Source organism: Ipomoea triloba, chromosome 9 (assembly GCF_003576645.1).
Source record: "Ipomoea triloba cultivar NCNSP0323 chromosome 9, ASM357664v1".
Lineage (NCBI taxonomy): Eukaryota > Viridiplantae > Streptophyta > Magnoliopsida > Solanales > Convolvulaceae > Ipomoea > Ipomoea triloba.
Window position 1 is genome coordinate 28,981,856 of NC_044924.1, and position 26,770 is coordinate 29,008,625.

The following is a 26,770-nucleotide window of genomic DNA, read 5'->3' on the forward strand; positions in this document are numbered from 1 at the left end:
TTTTTGACAATCCTTGAGATAGAAGATAGTTGCACCGTACCATCTTCTTATCGTTAATTGCCTAACAATCCTTGAGATAGAAAACAGGCGCACCGTCTTCCTATCCTTCAATAGAAAACAGTTGCACCATCTTCCTATCCTTCACTGCCGGACCAGAGCTTCCCCTTGAAAGGTGGTGTGGTTGTTTGCGTATTGGACTAGAAGGGGGTTGAAAAAAAACTTCCCTTTCAAGCATGGTTAAAATGGACATTTACATTGTTGAAAAAAAAATCCTCTTTCAAGCAAAAAAACATCAATCGTCATCTTCAACACGCCATCAATTGCCGAAAACAACTAATTCATTTTTTAAAAAGCATGTGACCACGTCAGCTTGGACTCTAAAATTATTTTGATTTTGGTAAACTAATTAAAGTTAAAACTAATTCATTTCTAAAAAGATATGTAGCCAATTTAATCTTTTTAGAAATGAATTAGTTTTAAATTTAATTAGTTTACCAAAATCAAAATAATTTTAGAGTTCAGGCTAACGCGATCACATGCTTTTTAGAAATGAATTAGTTTTTTTCGGCAATAATAGCGTGTTGAAGATGACGATTGATGTTTTCTTGTTTGAAAGAGGATTTTTTTTCAACAATGTAATTGTCCATTTTAACCATGCTTGATAGGGAAGATGAACGTAGGTTGTTGATTGATTAACTTAATCACATGAATTATGCAGTACCTATATGAGGCTATAGGTACTGACTATTGACTATAACTAACCACTACTGACTAAAGCATATAATATAAAAGCTATAACATGTTACATGGTTAATACGCACCCTCAAGCACAAGGTTGGGAAATGACAACATTGAGCTTGGAGCGCAGAAATGCAAAACGCTGAGCTGGTAGTGGTTTGGTGAAGATATCTGCTATCTGATCTTGAGTAGACACAAAACTCACCGCGAACTCGCCTGAAGCGACCTTGTCGGGTACAAAATGATAGTCCACCTCAATATGTTTAGTACGAGCATGAAAAACCGGATTAGCAGCCATGTAAGTGGCCCCCAAGTTGTCGCACCACAACGTAGCCGGGTGACTTGAGTGCAAACGTAACTCCTGTAGTAAGGATATAACCCACGTGATTTCAGCTGCTAAATCTGCTAAACCCTTGTATTCGGCCTCTGTCGAGGAGCGAGCAACTGTGCGTTGCTTCCGAGAGACCCATGAAATCAAATTTGATCCAAAAAACACTGCATATCCACTGGTAGACTTTCTGTCAATCGGACAACCCGCCCAGTCTGAATCCGAGTAGCCATGCAGGGCGGAGTGCGAAGATGGTGAGATACGAAGGCCCATGTGTAGTGTGCCCTTGACATAACGCAAAACTCGTTTGAGTAAACCCAGTGGTCAGCTGTAGGAGAGTGCATGAACTGACAAAGGCGATTAACAGAAAACGACAAGTCAGGGCGTGTAATAGTCAAGTACTGTAGGGCACCAACAATTCGACGGTATTGAGTAGGATTATCAAACGGCTCGAGAGAAGGTGAAGTAGTCTGAGTGACTGCAGCTGGAGTAGCTAGAGGCTTGCAGTCAGCCATGCCTGCTCGAACGAGAATGTCCTGCATATACTTTCTCTGTGACAACAGGAGGCCTTGATTATATTTCAGTGTCTCAATCCCGAGAAAGAATCCAGGGGTGCCTAAATCCCGGATTTTGAAGGCTGTAGAGAGACGGAGTAGTAACTTATCAACCAAAACTTTGTCGTTACCCATCATGATTATATCATCGACGTAGACTAGGAGATAGACCCGAGAATCCCCTGCTGTGTAGTGAAAGAGTGAGACATCGGTCTTGGAGGATGCGAAACCAGCAGATGTTAAGAAGTCTTAGAGACATTTAAACCATGCACGCGGTGCTTGCTTCAAGCCATATAACGAACGCTGTAACTGACAAACATGGTCGGGATGTTGCGGGTCTTCATACCCGGGAGATTGTTTCATAAAGACAGTCTCGGCGAGATGACCATTCAAAAAAGCGTTATGAACATCTAACTGCCGGAGAACCCAGGAATGCGTGACTGCAAGAGAAAACAGAAGTCTGACTGTAGTTGGTTTAACTACTGGACTGAAGGTGTCAAAGAAATCTTCTCCTGCAACCTGATTAAAGCCTTTTGCTACAAGACGTGCCTTATACCTTTCAATAGTCCCATCGGCTTTGCGTTTGGTGCGAAAAACCCATTTGCAGCCGATTATATTCATGAGCGGGGTGGGGGCCATTAACTTCCAAGTATTGTTGTGCAATAGTGCATTAAATTCCTGATCCATTGCATCTCGCCAATGGGGATGTTTTACTGCCTGAGTATAGCAGGTTGGATCAGTAGTTGCATGTAGGGCATAAAACTGTTCTCCAGTACCTTTGGTCTTTTTGCGTGTGCGCATAGCATGTCCTCCCGCTGTTGGCTGTGTAGTCACACCCTGACTCTCGGGTACTTGGTTACCTAAAGTGTTTTTTTCATTTTTTTTTTATCTCCGGCGACGCCGGCTTCTCCGACGAAGGAGAAGCCAGCGCTCCAGCAAAGGAGAAGAAGGCTTCTCCAACGAAGGAGAAGCCTTCTTCTCTTTCGCCGGAGATAAAAAAAAAATGGAATGCAAGTTGGACTTGCGTTTGTGTTTGACCCATTCTGACAAAGAATGCATTTGGGAAAAGAGTTTTTCACATTTTTGTCCAAAATTTAAAATTTTCATATTTTTGTCAATTCATTTGTTTTTGGTTACATTAGTGTCTTTTTCCCACAATTTTCAAGGAACAACCATTAATACATAAAGTACAAAAAAAATCGCATGAAAAAGCCTTGAGCAAAAATCAACTGAGCCTTTATATTATACACTAGTTTTTCACGCGCATTGCGCGAATAAGATAATGCCCAATATTTATTTATAATAAGTATTTCAAAGTATATCAATGCAAGATTATATAGGAGATATTCATGCATATATATGTAATTGAATGTTGAATTTGTTTATTTAAATTGATAATTCAAAATTTATGAATGATAGATAATATATGAGAAATTGATTATGCAAGGTAAGGAATCTTTGTATTGTAAAAAATATAGACAATATAACTAATGAAATTATATCTCTTTTTAAATTTTTTGATAATGAATATTTTTTTTAATAAAGACATTGTAGACATCGAATTGTAAATTAAAGAAATGCATATGTATTTTTTTTTATAACTACTAATTTATTTAATTTAATAAGAGTAATAAAGTATGGTGCTTACTTTTGAATAATATATTCTAACATATTCGTAGTATATATGTTCAACAATATGCCAACTTTGATTAGGATGGGGTTCGAACCTAAGTCCTTTCTTATAGAAATTAATGAGAAAGTTAAAAGTTAATGAAATATTAACGGAGAAGAGAATATTTAACGGAAAACTTAACGGATAATCTTATAATTAAGAATAAATTAGGAAATCTCAAGGAAAAATATAAATCTAAACAATCTTAGTCATCCATTTCATTTAATAATTTGACAGTCATTTTATCTACCCATTATAAGCCTAACTTTCTTTGGCTCTTATTAGTATAAGTATATATGGTAAATAGTAGATATATAATATAATTACGTAAATCAACTTACATATCGATTTTTTAAAGATAATTGCAGACAAACGAATCATATATTATTCAATTAATTGAATGATACTTTTACACTAATCTTATAATCAAATAAATTTACACTTTCAAATATTAGAATTGTTTATAATTTCATCTTTAATTTTATTATCTAAATATATAATAAAAAATTTCATCACCCAAAGTAATTTTGAGTCAAATTTGTAATCAAGTGGTTACCAAATCAATAGTAGGTAGAAATAGTAGTATATTTTGTTATGGTGTAAATCGGTGGAGTCCACTTTAACCTTCAATTATTGAGGATGGCGATAATTGTGCATCATTTTCATCAGGTCATTACTATTTACTACTGGCCATACATAATACACTGCAAGAATTTAAAATATAAAAATAAAAAATCATTCCATTTTGCACTCTAAAATCTTGTTTGATCTCCCATAAAACAACACCGCCAAGTAGCTACGCTACGAATTCTTTGCCGGTGACGATTACAAGTGATTTCAGTTTCTATACTAATGGCAGAAGCTGCTGTAGAGTTTCTGTTGGACCAACTATCAGCGGTGATCCGTGACGAGTGCTCACTCTTGGGAGGGATTAGAGAAGATGCAGAAGACATCATGAATGCTTTGAGTCGTCTAAGGGCAGCTTTGAGAGTTGCTGACGAGAGGGAAGAAATCGATCCTCAAGTTGAAGCTTGGGTGAAGATAGGTCGAAGATACATCATTGTTTTAGATGATGTATGGAGTTTTGATGTTTGGAGCCCTATCAAATATGCTTTTCCTGGACAAAAATTTGGTAGCCGCATAGTTATCACAACACGGAATAGTGAAATAGGCCGGGATGCATGCCACGAAACTCAAGGTGATGTCTACCAATTGAAGTTTTTGTCTAAGGAAGATTCATGGGTATTGTTTTGCAAAAAAACATTTTTAAGTGATTCATGTCCTCCACATTTGATGAACATTGTTGAAGATATTGTAAATAAATGTAGTGGTCTGCCTCTAGCAATAGTGGTAATTGCTGGTATATTGGCTACAAAGGGTGAGGATATTGCAGAATGGAAAATTTTCCAAAATGGTCTTAACCTTCAATTAGAAAGCAATGACAGGATGAAAAACTTGAAGAATCTGTTATCCTTGAGTTACTATGATCTACCGTATTATCTAAAGTACTGTTTCTTGTACTTTAGCATCTTCCCTGAGGATGCCATCATTAAAAAAAAATAGAATCATTAAACTGTGGATTACAGAAGGGTTTGTCAATAAGGAGAATGGTCATCAAGTGAAAGAAGAAGTTGCTGAAGCTTATCTCAATCAGCTAATTCATCGAAACTTAATTCAAATTGCAGAGAAGTCTTTTGCTGGAAAGATTATTGGCTTACGAGTCCATGATATTGTACGAAAAGTAATACTTTCAAAGGCATTAGAGCAAAACTTTGCAGTCATAGTCACTGGACAGAATAAGGAATGGTCCAACAAGTTTCGACGCCTAATGATCCATAGATTTGATGATGACATTCTAAAGAGCACTTCATCCAAAATATTGCATCTCCGTTCTTTACAGCTCTTTACAGATGGGGTGGTTTCATCTTCATTATCAAAGCTGTTGTCCTTTGATTATATTCCTCTGAAAGTGTTAGACTTGAGAGATAATGGACTAAAGGAAATTCCAAAGGAAGTTTTCAAGTTGTTTCATTTGAAGTATTTGAGTTTGAGGAACACGATGTTAAGAAATGTTCCTAAATCCATAGGACGTCTTCAAAACTTAGAGATACTTGACCTGAAACGGACTGCCGTGAAAAGTTTGCCAGTTGAGGTTGAAAGACTTCATAAACTCCGACATCTCATTGTGGGCTACTATTGGGGCAATGGTTTTAATGCTCCTTTTAAGATTGGGGGATTGTTGTCTTTACAAAAGTTGCATTATATACAAGCAAATGAAACTAATGGCAACAGAGTGGTGTCTGAGATAGGGAATCTAACACAACTAAGAAAGCTTGGAGTTAGAAACTTGAGACGAGAAGACGGCAAAGAATTATGTTCATCTCTGGAAAAGCTGACAAACCTTAGCTCTTTAAGCCTTGATTCGGCTAAAGTAGATGAAATCATTGATATCCAACATTTTTTATCTAGGGTTCCTCTTTGTCTTCGTAGATTAAAATTGAGTGGGCGTCTAGAGAGGATCCCTCGATGGTTATCTTCACTTGTAAGCCTAACTAAACTAGAGTTGGTTAATAGTTGGCTTCTTGAAGATCCACTACCACTTCTCCAAGATTTGCCCATGCTAGCACAGCTTTTTCTTTCCAAGTCTTATAACGTGGAAGAGTTGTGTTTTAAGGTGGAAAGTTCCCAAAGCTAAAGTTTTTGCGTATTGATTGCTTCTGGGCACTGAAATGGATAATAGTGGAGGAAGATGCAATGCCCCTTCTTGAAAGGCTCAGCTTGTGTACTTGCGAATTGATTGGACATGTACCTTTTGGTATTGAACATTTGTCTAAACTCAACACAGTTACATTCTGCCAATTGAATGATAAATTGATGCTTTCTTTAGATCCAAATTGTGAAGGAATAAGGTTCAAATTGGCCACTGAACGTAACCTGAAAGTGCAATTAGGCCACTGAACGAAAAAAATGTGCAATTAGGCCACTAAACACTCCAAATGCATGCAATATCACCTGATAGCAGGTTACCTCCAATTTCATCAGGTTGCCTGCTTACATGGATGGATATTTGGCATTTTAAAATAATTTTTTAATAATAAATATTAAAAAAAAAGTAAAAATAAAAAATTTAAAAAATATTAATTTTATTATTTTTAATATTTTTAATATTAATTTTTTAATATTTTTAATATTAATATTTTAATATTTTTAATATTAATATTTTAATATTTTTAATTAATTTTTATTTTTAAAGTTTATTATTTAATAAATATTAAAAATAAAAATAAAAATTAAAAAACATTAATTTTTAATATTTTTAATATTAATTTTTAATATTTTTAATATTAATTTTTAATATTTTTAATATTAATTTTTAATATTTTTAATTAATTTTTATTTTTAAAGTTTATTATTTAATAAATATTAAAAATAAATAAATAAAAATTAAAAAACATTAATTTTTAATATTAATTTTTAATATTTTTTAATATCAATTTTTATTTTTTTTAATATTAATATTTTTAATATTTTTTATATTTTTAATTAATTTTAAATTTTTAATTTTAAAATTTATTATTAAAAAATATTTTAAAATGTCAACTCACCATCCATGTAAGCAGGCAACCTGATGAAATGGAAGGTAACCTGCTATCAGGTGAAATTGCATGCATTTGAAGTGTTCAGTGGCCTAATTGCACATTTTTTTCGTTCAGTGGCCTAATTGCACTTTCAAGTTACGTTCAGTTGCCAATTTGAGCCTTATTCCAATTGTGAAAACTACACAAAAATATCTCACATTCCTTACATTAATATCTACTATACTAATAAGAGCCAAAAAGAGTTATGCCTAAAATGAGTAGAAAAAATGGCCGTCAAATTATTTAATCAAATGGATGGTTCAGATGAATTATTTAGTCAAATAGATGGTTAAGATAATTCAGATTAATATTATTCATAGAGATGACCTAATTTAACCTTACTTTTATGATTATCCGTTAAGTTTTCCGTTAAATATTCTATTCTCCGTTAATATTCCGTTAACTTTTAACTTACCCATTAAATTCTCCGTTAATATTCCGTTAACTTTTAACTTACCCATTAATTTCTCCGTTAATATTCCGTTAACTTTTAACTTACCCATTAATTCCTATAAGAGAGGTCTTAGGTTCGAACCTCATCTCCATCAAATTTGACATAATTAAGTTTCTCACTTTATTTACTGTTATTAAATTAAATAAATTAGTAGCTACAACAAAAAAATGATACATATGTATTTCTTTAATTTAGAATTATGTGTCTACAATACCTTTATTTGAAAAAATTATTCATTATCAAAAAATTAAATTAAATAAGAGAAATAATTTCATTAGTTATATTGTCTTTATTTTCTCTCATGCAAAGATTCTTTACACTCAAATTTATCAATTGATATTCATTATATTGTCCATTATCTTATTTTTACAATATCTTGTAATTAAATATCAAAGTTATAGTACAAAATAATGTTATATATTTATTTACCAAATATTTTATTAATACTATGAAAAAAACATTTTAAAATAATTTGAAACTAATTATATTAACTACTTCGGGATTGGTTGACAAAGACAGTACTCAAATAACACAACAAATTGAAGCGGAATCGCTCTATTTTACTCTTATTGAATTAAATAAATTAGTCGTTACACCAAAAAATGATACCTATAGATTTCTTTAATACCATGAAAAAAAATAAAAAAGAATAGTTTGAAACCAATCATATTAACTACTTGGAGGATTTGTTGGACAATGAAAATACTCAAATAACCCATTACCCAGCAGATTGAAGCGAGAAACTACCTTTTAATATATTTGGAATATATAATATTTTAAATTTTCAAATTTTTATTAATTTATTTAATTTTTTTCTTAAACTAGGGATTTCTTTATTCACAATAACTCATTCAACAATAATGGTTGAATCAAATGAACCCCAAGCAGAACACCTAAAGGAAAGTCCATAGCTCTTATATCATAATCTCATTGCATGACGTTGTCATCTATGCTACCAACAATAACCGAATTGCAAATAACACACTACCAACAAAAAGGAAAAGAACAAATAGTAAAGATGAAGACAATGACAATGTCACTCAAAAGAGAATTAAGAACACTTAGAAAAATTCAAATGAAAAGTAGTATTTATTTAGACTATCATTTTTAGACCAAATATTTAGACTATCGATTTTACAAGGTTGCAAACATTTATTTTACTAATAATTATAATGAATTTTCTATATTATCTTGGATTCATATACTTTGAGTTAGATATTTAAATAAAAAAATTTGACATTCAATTACCCATGTATAAACTTCTCCTATATAATCTTGTATTGATATACTTTTAAATATTTAATTAAATATAAACATTGGGCATTAACCCATACGCGCAATGCGCGTATAAAACTAGTATATTATAGAAATCTTATAGATTATCTGTGGTAGTTTGCTAGAAAACCTTAGTAGATACTTCTAATTATTTTTTTTATATATAAATTCAGTCTATACAATTTTTTTTTTAATTTTATAAAAACTGCTTGTATATTCTTGCATTTTAAAAAAATAAACTATAATAAGGTGTTTATATGGTGATATTTTGGAAATCAACGTAAAGTGTTTGGTTTTAGTGATGTTCCTTTTTATGTTGTCAAAACATGAGGAAAATATATGCTGCTTCAATTTTAATTATGATGTTGTTTTGAGCAAATACCAATTTTGGTCCCACGACTATTACCAAAATGATAATTTTGGTCCACATATTTAATTTCTACCAATTTTGGTCCTACAACTATTGTTTTAGTACCAATTTTGGTCCCACGACTACTGTTTTAGTGTCAAAATTTATCGCGCCGGTCACCCATCTGTTTAAAACGTGCCAAAATCTAAAATTTTTAAAGGTATTTTCGTCCTTTTCAACTCAATATCCAAATTTGAGCATGAATAAAAAGATTTAAGCCCTAAGATCGATCACAATTCACAATTCTCCTCCTCAAATTAAAGCACTAAAACAATAGTCGTGGATGAAAATTGGTACTACAAAAATAATCGTGTGACTAAAATTGATAAAAATTAAACATGTGGACCAAAATTGTCCTTTTGCTAATAGTCGTTGGACCAAAATTGGTATCTGCTCTGTTCCTTTTTATGTTGTCAATACTGGAGGGAAGAAAAATAGTTAAAATACTCTTTTTGTTATTTAATTATTTGGGATTTTTTTTTAGTATTATTAAACTCTATGTAATAATATCAACCTATATTGAAGTACAAAGAGTCAATGCCCTATTGGGATTCAAATCAGATCAAGTCATTCTATTTCAATTTTACAATTTTGGTCCTTTAATGGTTAAAGGAGCTATAAATTTTAAGTTCCAGTTGTCTATAAAGTTCATTTGAAGAAAAATTAGAAAACTAAAACAGGTGATTTTTCTAATTTTTAAAACAGACGCCCTTTTTTTTTTTGAATGCTACTGACTCTATTACAGTGTAGTATCTGTTCATAAACTACTTTCTCAACCTACTGAAGCACAAAGAGCCCACCACCTCCCGTATACAGGGAAGGGTTTGATGCCACTAGACCACAAGGCCCTTGGCAAAACAGACCCCCTTTAATCACAAATTGTCTCAACATTGGTATTTTCACCAAAGTAGGAGTTTAGTTACACAGCAGAGCACACCTGAGCTGTTTGCCATTGCATAAACTCCTCCATGACCATATATTACTCATATGGATTCCCACAAAGTGGGATAATATCAAATAAAATAAATAAAATTATAACATATGATAATCTACAATCAATTAATATATATATTTGAAAGAGCTTTGATGTTCAAGACTTCTATTTACTCTCAAAACACTTGAATTAAAATAAAGTACAATTAAATACAAAATCAAATTCGATTAGAACACTATTTTGTTATGAATAACAAAGTGTACATATATACAGACATGGACATTTGCACATACTATACTTTCTGGCCATTAAGAAACTGCATTATCTCATCACTAATAAATTTCAATGTGAGGAATGTGAGATATTTTTGTGTAGTTTTCACCATTTGGTTTTAAACTAAGCATCAATGTATTGTTCATAAACCAGAATCCAATTGAGTTGAGTTTAGACAAATGTTGAATACCAAAAGGTACCTGTTCAAGCAATTTGCAGTTACGCAACAAGAGCTCTTCAAGATGGGGCATTGCACCTTCCTCCACCATTATCCATTTCAGTGCCCTCAACCCATAAATACCCAAAAACTTGAGCTTTGGGAACTTTCCAGCTTTGAAACACAACCCTTCCCCTTCATAAGATTCAATAAGTGTAAGATGTGCTAACATGGGTAGATCTGAGAGAAGCAGTAGTGGATCTTCAAGAACACAACTATTCCACAACTCTAGTTTAGTTAGGCTTACAAGTGAAGATAACCATTGAGGGATCCTCTGTAGACGCCCATTCAATTTTAATGTACGAAGACAAAGAGGAACTGTAGATAAAGAATGTTGGATATCAAGGATCTTATTTCCATTTTCTTTAGCCGCCTCAAGGCTTAAAGAGATAAGGTTTGTCAACTTTTCCATGGATGAACATAATTCTTTTCCATCTTCTTGTCTCAGATCTCTAACTCCAAGCTTTCTCAGTTGTATTAGATTCCCTATCTCAGACACCATTTTGATGCCATTAGTTTCCTTTGCTTGTACATAACTCAAACTTTGTAAAAACAACAATCTCCCGATCTCAAGAGGAGCATAAACAGCACCAGAATAAATAGAGTACACCCTGAGATGCTGGAGTTTATGAAGTTTTCCAATCTCAACTGGCAACTCAAACACATATGTGTACTTCAGGTCAAGAATTTCTAAGTTTTGAAGACGTCCTATGGATTTAGAAACATTTCTTAATCCTGTCTTCCTCAAACTCAAATACTTCAAATGAAACAACTTGAAAACTGCCTTTGGAATTCTGTTTACATCACGAGTACCTCTTAAATCTAACACCTTCAGAGGAATATAATAATCAAAAGACAACAGCTTTGATAATGAAAATGAAACCGGTGGTACCTCATCCTTATAGAGCTGTAAAGAACGGATATGACTTTTGGAGGAAGTGCTCTTTAGAATGTCATCATCAGATCTATGGATTATTAGGCGTCGACACTTCTCGTCCGACCATTCTTTGTTCTGTCCAGTGAAGATGACTGCAAAGTTTTGCTCTAATGCCTTTGAAAGGATTATTTCTCGTAACATATCATGGACTCGTAAGCTAATAATCTTTCCCACATGAGACTTCTCTGCAATTTGAATTAAGTTTCGATGAATTAGCTCATTGAGATAAGCTTCAGCAACTTCTTCTTTCACTTGTTGATCATCCTTGACAAAGCCTTCTGCAATCCATAGTTTAATGACTCTGTTTTTCTCTATGATGGCATCCTCTGGGAAGATGCTAAAGTACAAGAAACAGTACTTTAGATAATATGGAAGATCATAATAACTCAAGGATAATAGATTCTTCAAGTTTTTCATCCTGTCATCGGTTTTCAATTGGAAGTTCAAACCATTCTGGAAACTTTTCCATACTGCAATATCCTTATCCTTGGTAGCCAATGTACCGGCAATTACCACAATGGCCAGAGGCAGACCACCACATTTATTTACAATATCTTCAGCAATGTTCACCAAATGTGGAGGACATGAATCAGTTAAAAATGTTTTTTTGCAAAACAATTCCCATGAATCTTTCTCAGACAAAAGTTTCAACTCGTACACATCACCAGTGGTTTCGTGACATGCATCCCGGCCTATTTCACTATTCCTTGTTGTGATAACTATTCGGCTACCAAACTTCTGTCCAGGAAAAGCATATTTGATAGCGCTCCAAACATCAAAACTCCATACATCATCTAAAACAATGATGTATCTTTGTTCTGAAAGAATGCTACTAACAGATTCTATCAATTTAGCAGAGTCCTGGCCTTCAAAATCATGTGGAGGCTTCACTAGTTGCTTAATTGCATTTTTCAGCAACTCCTCAATCTTGAATGTTTCAGAAACAGTAACCCACACACGCCGCTGAAAGTGCTTTGTCACTTGTGCATCATCATAAGCCTTTTTAACCAAAGTGGTCTTCCCCAATCCCCCCATGCCCACCACAGAGTGAACCCTCAAATCATCATCAACATCGCCAAGAAGGAGTTTAATAAGAGAGTGCTTGGAATTTTTAAAACCTACCAGATCCGAGTCTTTTTGGAAAAGGGCATCCACTCGGCCATCATGCAATTGTGGGTTGTGAACAGTGGTTGTTGGCAAGATTGGCTGATATTGGGAGTTTTCGTTGATTCTGGCCTTGATCCTTCGCAGTGCAAGAGCAAGCCTGCGCCGAGCTCTCAAGTTCTTGATGGAAGTGTATATGTTCTTGATCTTAGTGTAGAAACCTCCACCAGCCCAGCCACCTCCAAAGCGGAACAGGAACTCGTCAAGAACATCTTCTGTGTCATAAGCCAGCTCCCGGACTATCTTCACCCAAGCTTTAACTTGAGGATCCATTTCTTCCCTCTCGTCGGCAACTCTCAAAGCCGCCCTTAGACGACTCAGGTCATTCTTGATGTCTTCTGCATCATTTCTAATCCCTCCCAAGAGTGAGCACTCGTCACGGATCACCGCTGATAGTTGGTCCAAAAGAAACTCTACAGCAGCTTCCGCCATTAGTAATCGTCACCGGCAAAGAATTGGTAGCGTTGGTGGTGTTGTTTTATGGGAGATCAAACAAGATTTCAGCTAGAGTGCAAAATGGAATGATTTTTTTTTTTTTTTTTTATAATTCTTGCAGAGTATTATGTATGGCCAATAGTGATGAGCTGATGAAGATGATGAGGAAAATTATTGCTTTGGCATCCTCAATAATTGAAGCTAAGGTTAAAGACTTAAAGTCGACTCCACGAGTCAACTCAACTATTACCCACCTATTTAGACCATAACAAAATATACTACTACTTGGGTAATTCCAATTAAATTGATGATATTGTTAACTTGATAATAATATTTTTTTATTTGAATAGATCAACTAAAGTGATTTATCTCCCATTTAGAAAAAAAAAAAAAAAAAAAACTAATTTCTCCTTGTTATTATTTGCCACAAGACAGGATTTATTCAATGATCACCTTTGAATAGTTGCTAAAAAATTTAATATACTACTTACCAACAACAAGTATTGCATTTTTCGTAATAAGTATTACATTTTTCTCATAAGTAAGTCTTCAACCCTGTAAATATTATATTTTGATATAAAAATATTACATTTTTTACAAAAGTATATTACATATTTCTTGTAATTAATAATCAATTTATCTATTAGTATTACACTTTTCCTTATAAGGATTCTGTTTTCTCTATAAATAATAATCAATTAATTATCCTCTATTAGTATCATATTATTTCTTATAATTAACTATTTAACCCCTAAATATTACATTTTAATTTAAAAATATTAATTTTTTTCTAAAAAATATTATATTTTTATAAGTAACAACCAATTTATATTTAATTAGTATTATATTTTGTATCATAAAATATTATTAAAGAGGATAAACTCAATTAATTTGATCAGATTGTTGGCTTGATAAATAAAAAATTATTTATTATTTTATTATTAATTTGTTATTATATTGTAATTTGATATGAGTGAGATCACTTTTGAAAGCCAAAGAATATTGTATGGTTACAAATTTTTTTTTACTCAAATTAAAAATTTGATGATGTGAAGGTAAAATATTTTTAAAAGTGATAGAGTATTGCAAGATAAAGATAGTCTTACTCCATTAATATCCAACTTGGAATTAGTCAAGAACCGTCGTACTTTTATACGACATGTACTTCCTCACTTTTACTTATGGCAAACAATGATAAGTTATTTTCATCATGTGAGTTTTAAAAAACAATATCTATATCAAAAATGTGAAAGTAGAACTTAGAGAGATAGAGCATCACCAATACTATGATTTTTTTTACTAGTTTTTTGCTGGACACATAGGATTAAGAAGGAAGAGAAAAACATGGAAAGAAATGCCAGACAAAAAAAAAAAAAGGGAAATTACATTATTAACGTGCCCAGTAGTGCACATGCCCGCTAGGTGCGCCTGGTGCACCTCACGCACACGAGGTCTAACCCCCTCTCCCTCTCCCTCTCCCCCCACCCCATTTTTTTTTTACTTCTCTGGAATCTCCATAAAAACTTATATTACTACAAATTTATTTTAATCTCTCCCCTCTCTTTTCTCTTTCGTGTGAGTTTATCTCTCCTCCATGTAAGACAAATAAATCTATAAAAAACGTTGTTGAATATTGATCTTGTTCTTAGAAATATAATTAATAATTTTCAGTTTTCAAAAAAATAATAATTTTCAAATAGCCGGCACAAAAGGCCAAATAGTCGGCACTAAAAGCTTAAAAGGTGGACCTGGCCTACTCATTACAAAATTATCTACCATTTCTGACTTTGTACATAACAATTACGTATGAACACAACTTTAATTATTATTTCCGAAAGAATTATTATCTTTTTTTTTTTTTGACAAGAATTATTTTTTCTTTGAAAACTTTGCGACACAACTTTGTAAATGCGCGATTTCTTTGATTTCCGATAAAATTATTATTGAGTTTTTTTTTTGAGAAATTATTATTATTGAGTTAATACTCGATATAGTCCATTATTGAGTTAATACTCGATATAGTCCTCACTATGGTGGTTTTACTCAATTTAGTCCTAAATGACTTTTTGTACTCTATTTAGTCCTTAACTTTGATGATTTTACACAATTTAGTCCTCCGTTAAGAATTCTGTTTGTTTGCTGTTAGTTGTAAGGTTAATATAATAATTTCCACTTCATTTTATTTTTAGTCAAATTAATTACATTTTAATTTACACTTCATGGGCATATGCCGGCAGTGAGTCCAGTGATCGCCTTCTCCTTTCAAAGACGCCGAAATTTGGAGCCGCTTGCCTGATCTTGAGCAGACAGTAATGGGTTGAAGAAGGTCGCGGCACCGGGCGGCTGCATCCTCTTCTGGCTGGCTGCGATCAGCATAACCATTGACATTGAGACCATTTTGCTCTCTGTATTTTTGTCCATCTAGGTAATGGAAAAAATATTTTCTCAAGAGAAAGAGATCAGTAGAAGAAATGGAGGGGGTGAACAATTGAAAGAAATATAATACTGTAAAACATTTCTACCACTAAAAGCAATTCACAGTGCAATAAATTTTATTTATTTATTTATTTATTTTAAAGTATGAATGAGGAGTCTATCAACTAGCAAAGAACTGAATATAATATTTTGCTCACCTCCGATGCCTACTAGTATGGAGATGGTACAACTTCATTCCTTCCTCCAAAATAGACTTCACTGAATCCGGTAAAGGAGACCTCCACATTGTACTGTATTGTAGAAAAATATGCATGATGTTTTTGGAAAACAAATTGAAAGGTAAAAAACCAATAATTGATGAAGAAATGACATGTCGCAACCAAAACTCTAAAGGATATTACAAGAAGTAAAATGGAAACCTTTATACATTAAAATGTAATTAATCTGACTAATAATAAAATAAGACGAAATTACCATGTTAACCCTACAACTAACAACAAACAAATAGAATTCTTAACGGAAGACTAAATTGTGTAAAACCATCAAAGTCAAGGACTAAATAGAGTACACAAAGTCACTTAGGACTAAATTGAGTAAACCCACTATAGTCGATGACTATATTGGGTATTAACTCAATTATTATTCTTTGAAAGAGATTTTTCCACTTTTAATCCTATGATTTCCGTGCCTCCGTCAATTTAAGTACACGGCTTTCATTCCTGACATAAGTAGTGCTTGAATTTAATTTTTTGTCACTTTTAGTCCTTGACTTTGATTTTTTTTTTCCACTTTTAGTCCTTTAACTTTTTTTTTTTTTTGGTTCTTTGTCGGCCGTGGACTCTCTTGTAAATAAAAAAGAGTTGACCTCAAGTTATAGAATTGATAGAAATACTTATTTATAGATTTTGATAATGCTAACTATTTACCCTTCAAATTTTCCATTCTTGTAAATTGCAAATACAATTTGCTCTCTTTCAAGAGAAGTTCTATTAGGAATATAACAAGAAGAAGGTGTATCGGAAGGAAGCATATTTGGAAGAAGTCATAACGAAAGGATGTACATCGGGATGAAACCAGTCGGAAGAAGAGTGGTTGGCACAAAATGTCTTGAACCCCTATGCAACACTTGTCAAAAGGCCAACATCTAGTCTCTCAATACAAAATGAATGAATTAAACTTGAGAGGAGTTTATACAAGGAAGTGATCAAGAACACAAAGGTATAAAAGAGATGTTAGACACCTATAACTCTAAATTGGAGAGAAAATGGTGATGAGTTGCAAGAGATCCCTTTTAGGCCTTAAAAATTTCTATTACACAGTTAAGGAAATGGTCTTTACCATATAGTACAATTGTAGTTCCTGACTAAGGGTGTACACAATTCAGTGAAAAATCGATTAATCGACCAAATTGATAAATTTTGATTAACTATGTTTAACTGAAATATTTTAGTTCCGTTAGTTAATGGTTAAGATTTTTAAATAATTTTGGTTAATAGTTAATTAATTCAGTTCGAAAGTGTCGAGTAACTCAGTTATGTGTTATGTGTATTTATGTGTTTTATTTTTTATAATTCATAAATCATACTATTATACTTTTTTTAAAGTTATCATTTATATATTGATGTAATGACTATTTTGTGGTGTGAAATTATGAATTTACAAATTTTAAGGTTTTTAAAATTAGAGTAAAATATTTCATTTAATCAGTTAAGTTTTAAAAAAAAATGCATGTTTACTAAAATTATATATCATCATTATTTGGAATTGAAGAGTATGAAATAATTTCACGCAATTTAAGAAGAAAAATTTAGATTTAGATGGAGTTGAAGTTCTTAAATTAAAGATGTTTTCATATAACACAATCCATTAAGTTATAGCTCAAATGCTCAATAGATTGAGTTGGAATAATAGAATGTTGAAATATGTCAAGCCAACAACACGATAGATCAAGTTGAATTGTACGTTGGAAACTTAGCTTGATGCATTGAGTTATGAAAGAAAGACATAGCAGCATGGCAATCTAAACTCAACAGTACAGATTTAGTCACCTTATATTTTTTTTTAATACTACTGACTCTATTACAATATTACAATGTAGTATCTGTTCATAACTACTCTTCTCAGAGTCTGTTTGGCAGAGCTTATTTAGGAGCTTATAGCTTATTTTAAGCTACTAAAAAGCTATAAGCTCTGTTTGGTAATGTTTCCAAAATAAGCTCTTAGCTTAAAATAAGAGCTTATTTTGGAACGCTACCTTAAAAATAAGCTAATAGCTTCCTAACTTTTTCCCACATTTAACCTTATTATTTTAAATAAATGACATCCTTTACCATTTCCAATTAAAACCCTTTATCTCCTCTCCTCTGTAAGATTCACGGCAGTCCCCTTCATCTTTCATTCGCAAGAAGCATCGCCACCATAGGTATGTACGCATGTATATCAAATTCAAACTTCATCTTTTATTCCTTAAGCATGTATTATCCAATCTCACATTATTCAAACTTCAAAAGAAAGAAACAAACTTGTTTTTTTTGCATGTATTAAATAGATTATTATTTTTTCCCTTGCTTGCTATCCAATATCAATTCAAACTTGTTTTTTTTGCTTGTATTTTTTTTTTGAAAACCAAAGCCACAAGTATATTAATTACTCAAAAGCAAATGCTGAATACAATCAGGGAAAGAAGAAAGCCAAATACGAGGACCAGACTGAGAAGCCGTAGCTCTTGCTAGCACATGAGCTAACGTATTCGCTGATCTAGAAATAAAATGAAACGAAACATCATCGAAGAAACGTTTCAGAGAAACACAGTCACGAACAATGCAACCAACATATGAATTGTTAGGCAAAGAGCTCTCCAATAGGTTGCAAACAAGCTGACAATCTGAGTACAACACCACCTTATGCCAACCACGATCCTTCGCCCAAGAGAGGGCCTCTTTAACCGCCATTGCCTCAGCAAGAATAGGGTCCCGAAGACTCCTCACTGAGCAATTTCGAGCAGCCAGGAACCCTCCATCACTCCCATGCACAACAGCAGAAACAAAACCCTCATCTTTATTTGGATAGACAGCGGTATCTACATGAATAGATACTCTATCATCAATTCCAGGGTCATCCGCAAGTTCTGAACCAGTAATAAATGGATTACCTGGGGCAGTAGACAGAGCATTCCATTCCTCAGCCATAACAGTCGCCCGCCGCCCCACTTCACTAGGTGTCCAAGGTTTATTGTTCCACAACATATCATTACGACCTTTCCATATAGACCAGCACAACGCCATGCACGCGCGGATGACTTCATCGTTTCTTCCTTCAACCACCTTTGAAAGCCATGCAGCAAAATCATCAGTTGGCTGTACCTGAGGGAGATCAGAAATATTGTCCCAAAACCTGCATGTGTGAGAGCAATACTTGAAAAGATGTAATGGTGTTTCCTGATATGAGTGGCATAATGGACATAAGGGAGCAATGTTAACACCACGACCAACTAAATTCGTACTTGTGGGGAGAATGTCACGGGCACATCTCCAAATGAAATTGAGAACTGTCGGCGGAAGTTTGAGCTTCCACAATAATCGCCATGCAGTGAACTGCGCAGGGACATTAACCGCATTCTCCATCAGCATTCTATAACCATGCTTCACCGTATAAATTCCCCGGACATCACCTCTCCAACACCACTGGTCGCTAAACGACGGGGATATGGGGATTTTCAGGATAAGAGCAACATCCCTGTCACATAACAACTCCTTAAGCAGTGGCACATCCCAATCTGTAGTTACAGGATCGATTAATGCCGAGACCGTCGCAGAACCATGTTGGGCTGACCGAGGTGTAGCAAGAAAAGGGGATTCCTTATCAGGCAACCAGGGATCATCCCATATACTAGTTGTATTTCCATCGCCAATTCTGCGGTAACAACCCCTTTGTAAAAGATTTTGTGCAGCAAGGATCGATCGCCATACATAACTCGGATTAGCACCAAGTTTAGCTTGCAAAAACGAACAGTCACGGAAATATCTAGCTTTGTATAACCGAGCAGCTAGGGAACCAGGGTGATTTAAAAACCTCCAACCTTGTTTGGCCAGGAGTGCTACATTAAATTCATGAAGACGTTTGAAGCCAATACCACCACAACTTTTCGGAACACACATTCTAGACCATGATAACCAGTGCATGCCGCCTCCTCCCGCCGGCTTAGACTCCCACCAAAATTTGTTCATAATCCTCTCCAATGTTGAGCAAAATGTAGTAGGGAGATAATAAGTGCTCATGGTATACGTGGGCAGAGCCTGTGCAACAGTCTTCAGTAAGATCTCCTTTCCAGCTCTAGAAAGGATCCGTTTGTTCCAACCACCCACCCTTTGCTTAAGCTTAGACTCAATAAAATGAAATACTTCATTTTTATTCTTTCCTATCCCCATAGGCAGGCCTAAATACTTCCCAAAGGAATCAACACACACAACTCCCAACTCAGAGGTAACTGCAAGAGCTTCCTGATGCCCCACATTCCTGCTGAATACCATGCATGATTTATTCAAGTTAACAGACTGACCCGATAACTCCTCATATTTCAGCAAACAACGTTTAATAGCTTGAGCCTCCCCAATCGTGGCTTTGAAAAAAACCAGACTATCGTCCGCGAAGAACAGGTGTGATATTCCTGGGGCACCCCGCGCCACTGTACATGCCGAAAGGGTCTTATTCTGAACACAGCAGGTAAGAAGATGTGAAAAACCTTCCGCACACAGAATGAAAAGATAAGGGGACAGGGGGTCCCCTTGCCTGAGACCTCTCGTAGGAATAATCAAATCGGACACATCGCCATTCACCAACACCCGATAGCGAACCGTGGTAACACACATCATGATCAAATCAATCCAGCCATCCGCAAAACCCATAAGAACCATCATTTTTCGCAAATAGCCCCATTCCATTCGGTCATAGGCTTTTGCCATATCAAGCTTCAAAGCTCCCCAACCACAGCTGCCCCGCTGTTTACGCTTTAAGAAGTGAAGGACCTCTGAAGCAACCAGAACATTATCTGTGATAAGCCTCCCTGGAATAAAGGCACTTTGAGTTTCAGAGACTATTCTGCCAATAACACTCTTCAACCGGTTGGCAAGCATTTTAGCAATGATTTTATACGCCACATTGCACAAAGCAATGGGCCGGAGATCGCCCATACCTTCCGGAATAGCCTTCTTGGGAACTAATGTGATGTTAGCATCATTCATTCCCTCTGGCATACGACATTGTTGGATGCAGTCCCGAACAAATTGAGAAACGTCAGCTCCTATCTCAGTCCAAAAATGTTGATAGAACCCGGGGTTGAACCCATCTGGACCTGGGGATTTATCCGGGGCCATACTAAAGATCGCGTCTCTCACCTCCTCGGACGTAAAGCTGCCTAGAAGATAACGATTATCCTCTGCAGTAATCCTACTCGGTATACCGTTTAATTCGTTCCCCATGCGGGAACCATTCGAATTAAATATATGTGAAAAGTAATTCGCCGCCAAGTCCGGTAAACCTTCCTGCTCAACCCACATACCATTTGCATCCTTCAGACGTTTTAATAAGTTTTTTTTCCTCCGACCTGTAGCATAGGAGTGATAGAACTTTGTATTACGGTCGCCCGAACTCAACCAAAACTGTTTGGCTCGTTGGCGCCAATAAGTATTTTGCTGCTCCAGTTTACCATTCAACTCAACATCCAATTGGCGCACTTCTCTTAAAGAATTGTGATCACGTTTGGCCCGTAGGAAATTCAACCGAGTCTGCAAAGCAACAATCTGAGCATTAAGTTGTTGACTGAAATCACCACCCCATTGTTTCAACTTCTCACTACAACATTTCAGTCTAAAAGGTAATGGTTCACCCATTGTCTGGTTCCAAACCTGACATACAACTTCCTTGCACCCATTATCCTTGATCCAAGCATTCTCGAACATGAATCGCCTCCTTTGCTTTCTAACCCGAGGCTTCTCAACGTCAATGAAAATAGCAGAATGATCAGAGGTGAAGGTGTTCACATTATGAACAGTGGTATGTGGATGTAGTAAACACCAATCAGCTCCAGCCACCGCTCTATCTAGCCGTTCCTCAACCCAATCAACTGACCCCCTTCCTCTTTCCCAAGTGTAAGGACGACCCTTCATCCCAATGTCAAGGAGTCCACAATCATCCAACGCCTGGTTAAAGCCCTCAAACAAAGCTTGAGGGTGAGGATGCGATCCCCGTTTCTCAGTAGGCGATGCTAAATCATTAAAATCACCCGCGACGATCCATGGTAGCGAAGAGTTACTTCGCAAAGCTCGAAGTAAGTCCCATGACAGTTGACGCCTACTCCTTTCAGGAAAACCATAGAAGCAAGTTAGTCTCCATGGTTCAGCCCTCGGAAGCACAACCTCAACATCAATATGATTCTTTGAAAAAGACAATAACTTCACTGAATTGCGTTCGCGCCAAAAGAAAGCCAACCCACCACTCAGGCCACCCCCATCAACAAACATCAAACCATCATACTGTAAACGAACTTTCAAACGATCGGCGTGCTCACGTCTCACTTTAGTTTCCATTAAGAACAAAAACATTGGCTTCAACTTGGCATCCATAGCCAAGATCTCTTGAACTGTGCGTGGGTTGCCAAGACCACGACAGTTCCAGCATAGAGTACTCATAATGATTGGCGGGCCTGGGACACACCAGGACCCGCCACCAACAAGTTTTTTGAAAGATCATTGGAATTTCCATCAACCTGCATATCAACAGTCAAACTAGGGCTCCCTGTGTCCATGCGTTTACGTTTTTGATCAATCACGGTAATGGCATCATCCATATCGTTAGTATCTGTATGGTCACAATTCACCAACTCAGCCCCGTCTTCACTGGTTTTATTAGGTATAGGAACCTGTCTTGCTATAACAATTGCCGAAGGCTCCCCCAAACCCACAGGAAGTTGTTCATTCCCGACACTCCCCGTACCAAATTCATCTGGGCCTTTCCACGTGCTACGCTCGGCGGTAGTCTCAGGCGCAAACCACCTTTGCCCAGCAGTCGGAGTAGAACGTCTCACACCTGCCCTCAATCCCGGCCCAAAAGGTTTTGTCACCGTGTCTGTAGTCTCTAGGGACTTGGGGCAAAACTTTTCACCATGACCAAGAATTCCACATAGGAAGCAAAAAGTAGGCAACCGCTCATACTTGAAATCCACTGTAACCCAACCACCATTATCAACCTTCAGGCGCATACCCTTCCGTAAAGGCCTATTAACATCAATTGCGACTCGAATACGGAAAAAGGATCGCATGGATCCATCAAAGTTTCGCTCATCAGATTTTACCAGCGAACCAATGAAATTACCCATAGCACTTAGAACAGCTTCAGACCTAAACCCCACCGGGAGGCTATGAATCTGGACCCAAAAATCGGTGATATTGAGAATAACCGATTCAGGATCCTCCGGCGGAATAACAGGCTTCAAAACCAGCAGGCTCTGCTCGAAAGACCATGGACCGTCGTCCATAACACGTAAAACATCCTTCTCATGGAAGAATCGAAACAGATAGAGGTTTGGTTGAAGTTCCTTAGCGTTCATACCCTTCATCGGCCTCCAAACCGTCGCCATAGTATCCTTCAGAAAAGCAAACTTCGCTGGCTTGCTCGAGACCAAGCGGCCAGCAATGTAGAACTCGACTTCAGCAGCGGATCGGTCGACAGGTACTTGCCCCAGATGCTGTACCCCTTCCTCATCATCAAGATCAGCAAGAGTAAGGTTAGCCAACGACCATTCGTAATCGTGGGACGCCATGCAGAAAAACAGAAACAAGAACAGTAAAAAAACCGACGGACAGAAGACCAGAAAACTCGCGAAAAACCTAGCGAGAGAGAGACTCGCGAAACCCTAGCGAGAGAAAAAAATTTAGAGGTTTTGTTTTTAGTTAGTAATAAAAAATTTTGCTTGTATTTATTACGTGGGATTTGTATTTTTTATTTTTTTAGTTTTTATTTATTATTTTTTTATTTCTATTCAAGTATTCAACTACTATGCTTGTTTAAATTGTATTATTTGGATTGTTTGATGTGTTTAGCCTCATTAAACTAAATTATTATTATTGTTATTTCTAACTTAGCAATATGACTTCAACAAATGATAATATGGATGGACGATTTGTGGTCTAAGTTATTTGAAGATAGCTATGCAAATGGTGAAGGTTGTGTTGCACCCACTATGGATCCTCAATTAGCTATGGCCACATTTGCACTACATAATTATATTCGAAAGAATTCACAAGATGACATGATGTTTAATGTGCTTGAGCAACATCCAGATAACATACCGCCCGATGAACTTCAAGATTCAAGTAGTAATATCGCCATCAACGAAAATTTAAGTCAGACCTCTATTAAGATGAAGGAGATTCGCAACAATATTGCTACTTCATTATGGGATGCTAGATCATGACTTGCTAATAGTTTTATTTCAAAATGTTAAATTTTAATATGTAAACAAACTAATTTAAATTTTATGAAGATGTCATTTTTAGATTTTTTACATTTATCAGCTTGTCAAAAAAGCTAATTTTACCAAACACTTTTAAACATAACAATTACTTGTCTACACTGAGGCTCGAACCCACCACCTCCCGTATAAAGGAAAGAGTTTAATGCCACTGGACTACAAGGTCCTTGGCAGTCACCTTATATATTAGCTTCAAACCCACAATATATAGATTGAGTTCACAAATATTAATACCAATTGTGAAAAAAAAAAAAATTGAATGCTTTGATGCGTTGATTCCAAGTTTGAAGTTGGCATTGTGGTCAAGCGGCATACCTTTGACTCTCCTAAGTAAGAGGTCACAGGTTTGATCCCTAGTGGAGGCGTCAATTATCACGTATTGTCCTTAGTTTGGCAACCTAGCTAGCTAGCTGTTCATCATGAGTGTTAATGACTTTGTGATCTACGCTTCAATATATACCATCAAGAAACTGCATCCACAAATTTATTTAATAATTTTAATGTGAGGAATATGAGATATTTTTGTGTAGTTTTCACCATTTGGATCTAAAGTAAGCATCAATTTATTGTTCAAAACGCTGAATTTAATTGAGTTGAGTTTAGACAAATGTTCAATATCAGGTACCTGTTCAAGCAAGTGGCAACCATACGCAGAGCTCTTCAAGAAGGGGCATTGCACCTTCCTCCACCATTATCCATTTCAGTGCCGTGAAGCAACTAATAACCAAAAACTTGAGCTTTGGGAACTTTCCAGCCTTGAAACACAAACATTCCCCTTCATAAGACTTAAAAAGTAGAAGATGTACTAACATGGGCAGATCTTGGAGAAACGGTAGTGAATCTTCAAGAACACAACTATTCCACAACTTTAGTTTAGTTAGGCTTACAAGTGAAGATAACCATTGAGGGATACTCTCTAAACGCTTATCCAATTTTAATGTCCAAAGACAAAGAGGAACTGTAGATAAAGAATGTTGGATATCAAGGGTCCCATTTGGTCCAGACGCCTCATGTCAAGCCTTAAAAGAGATAAGGGTTTTCAACTTTTCAATGGATGAACATAATTCTTTTCCATTTTCTTGTCTCAAATCTATAACTTCAAGTTTTTTTAGTTGTGTTAGATTCCCTATCTCAGACACCACTCTGTTGCCATTAGTTTCATTTGCTTGTATATAATGCAACTTTTGTAAAGACAACAATCCCCCAATCTTAAAAGGAGCATTAAAACCATTGCCCCAATAATAGCCCCAATGAGATGTTGGAGTTTATGAAGTCTTTCAACCTCAACTGGTAAACTTTTCACGGCAATCCGTTTCAGGTCAAGTATCTCTAAGTTTTGAAGACGTCCTATGAATTTAGGAACATTTCTTAACATTGTGTTCCTCAAACTCAAATGGATTTAGGAACATTTCTTAGCTTTCGATTTTTAAAGATACTTACATATCGATTTTTTAAAGATAATTGCAGACAAACGAGTCATATATTATTCAATTAATTGAATAATACTTTTACACTAATCTTATAATCAAATAAATTTACACTTTCAAATATTAGAATTGTTTATAATTTCATCTTTAATTTTATTATCTAAGTATATAATAAAAAATTTCATCCCGCAAAATAATTTTGAGTCAAATTTGTAATCAAGTGGTTACCAAATCAACATTACGTAGAAATAGTAGATTAAAATTGAGTGGGCGTCTAAAGAGGATCCCTCGATGGTTATCTTCACTTGTAAGCCTAACTAAACTAGAGTTGGTTAATAGTTGGCTTCTTGAAGATCCACTACCACTTCTCCAAGATTTGCCCATGCTAGCACAGCTTTTTCTTTCCAAGTCTTATAACGTGGAAGGGTTGTGTTTTAAGGCTGGAAAGTTCCCAAAGCTAAAGTTTTTGCGTATTGATTACTTCTGGGCACTGAAATGGATAATAGTGGAGGAAGATGCAATGCCCCTTCTTGAAAGGCTCAGCTTGTGTACTTGCGAATTGCTTGGACATGTACCTTTTGGTATTGAACATTTGTCTAAACTCAACACAGTTACATTCTGCCAATTGAATGATACATTGATGCTTTCTTTAGATCCAAATGGTGAAAACTACACAAAAATATCTCACATTCCTTACATTCATATTATTAAATAAGTTTGTAAATGGTGACAATGTAGTATGTGTAAATGTCCATGTATGTATATATGTACACTTTGGTATTCGTAAGGCAATAATATTAAATTTGATTATGTATTTAATTGTATTGAATTTGATTTTGATATTCAACATTCTTTATTTAGGGTTCATCTTTGTCTTCGTACATGGTTCATCTTTGTCTTCGTACATTAAAGTTGAGTGGGCATCTTGAGAGGATCTGATCCGATCCCTCAATGATTATCTTCACTTGTAAGACTAAGTAAACCCATGCATATTACTCTGTGCATTCATGTAGTACTTGATTGTTTGCATTCATGTTATATCTCACAATTTCACAAGATGTTGTATCATTTGATTATATATATATATATACACACACACACACATTTACACATATATAAAAATTAATCTAGAAGATGTCTCACTAGAATATATATGAATGCAAGTTAGTTATAGACTGTTTTTCTTCCCTGCTCTTTTAGTCGTTACTACCCTGAGCTTCATGAAATGCAATAGATCTGTTCAGGCTTTCATAGGATGAATGAATTAGGTCATATGACATTCAGACATTCTAGCAGGTTTGAAACTTGAAGGACCAAATGCTTGGAGGTTAAAAACACTATCATTTGGCAAA

General features: G+C 35.2%; 1 protein-coding gene and 1 pseudogene across 1 annotated transcript; one reads left to right on the plus strand and one right to left on the minus strand.

Annotated features, from left to right (window-relative positions):
• Positions 1 to 4,144: 4,144 nt before the first annotated feature.
• LOC116029883 lies at positions 4,145 to 26,133 on the plus strand (annotated as a pseudogene).
• On the minus strand, positions 10,119 to 13,199 carry LOC116028320 (disease resistance protein RPM1-like). The gene has a single exon (XM_031269996.1). The coding sequence runs from the start codon at positions 13,023 to 13,025 to the stop codon at positions 10,335 to 10,337; it is 2,691 nt and encodes an 896-aa protein (XP_031125856.1). The 5' UTR covers positions 13,026 to 13,199; the 3' UTR covers positions 10,119 to 10,334.
• Positions 26,134 to 26,770: the final 637 nt, after the last annotated feature.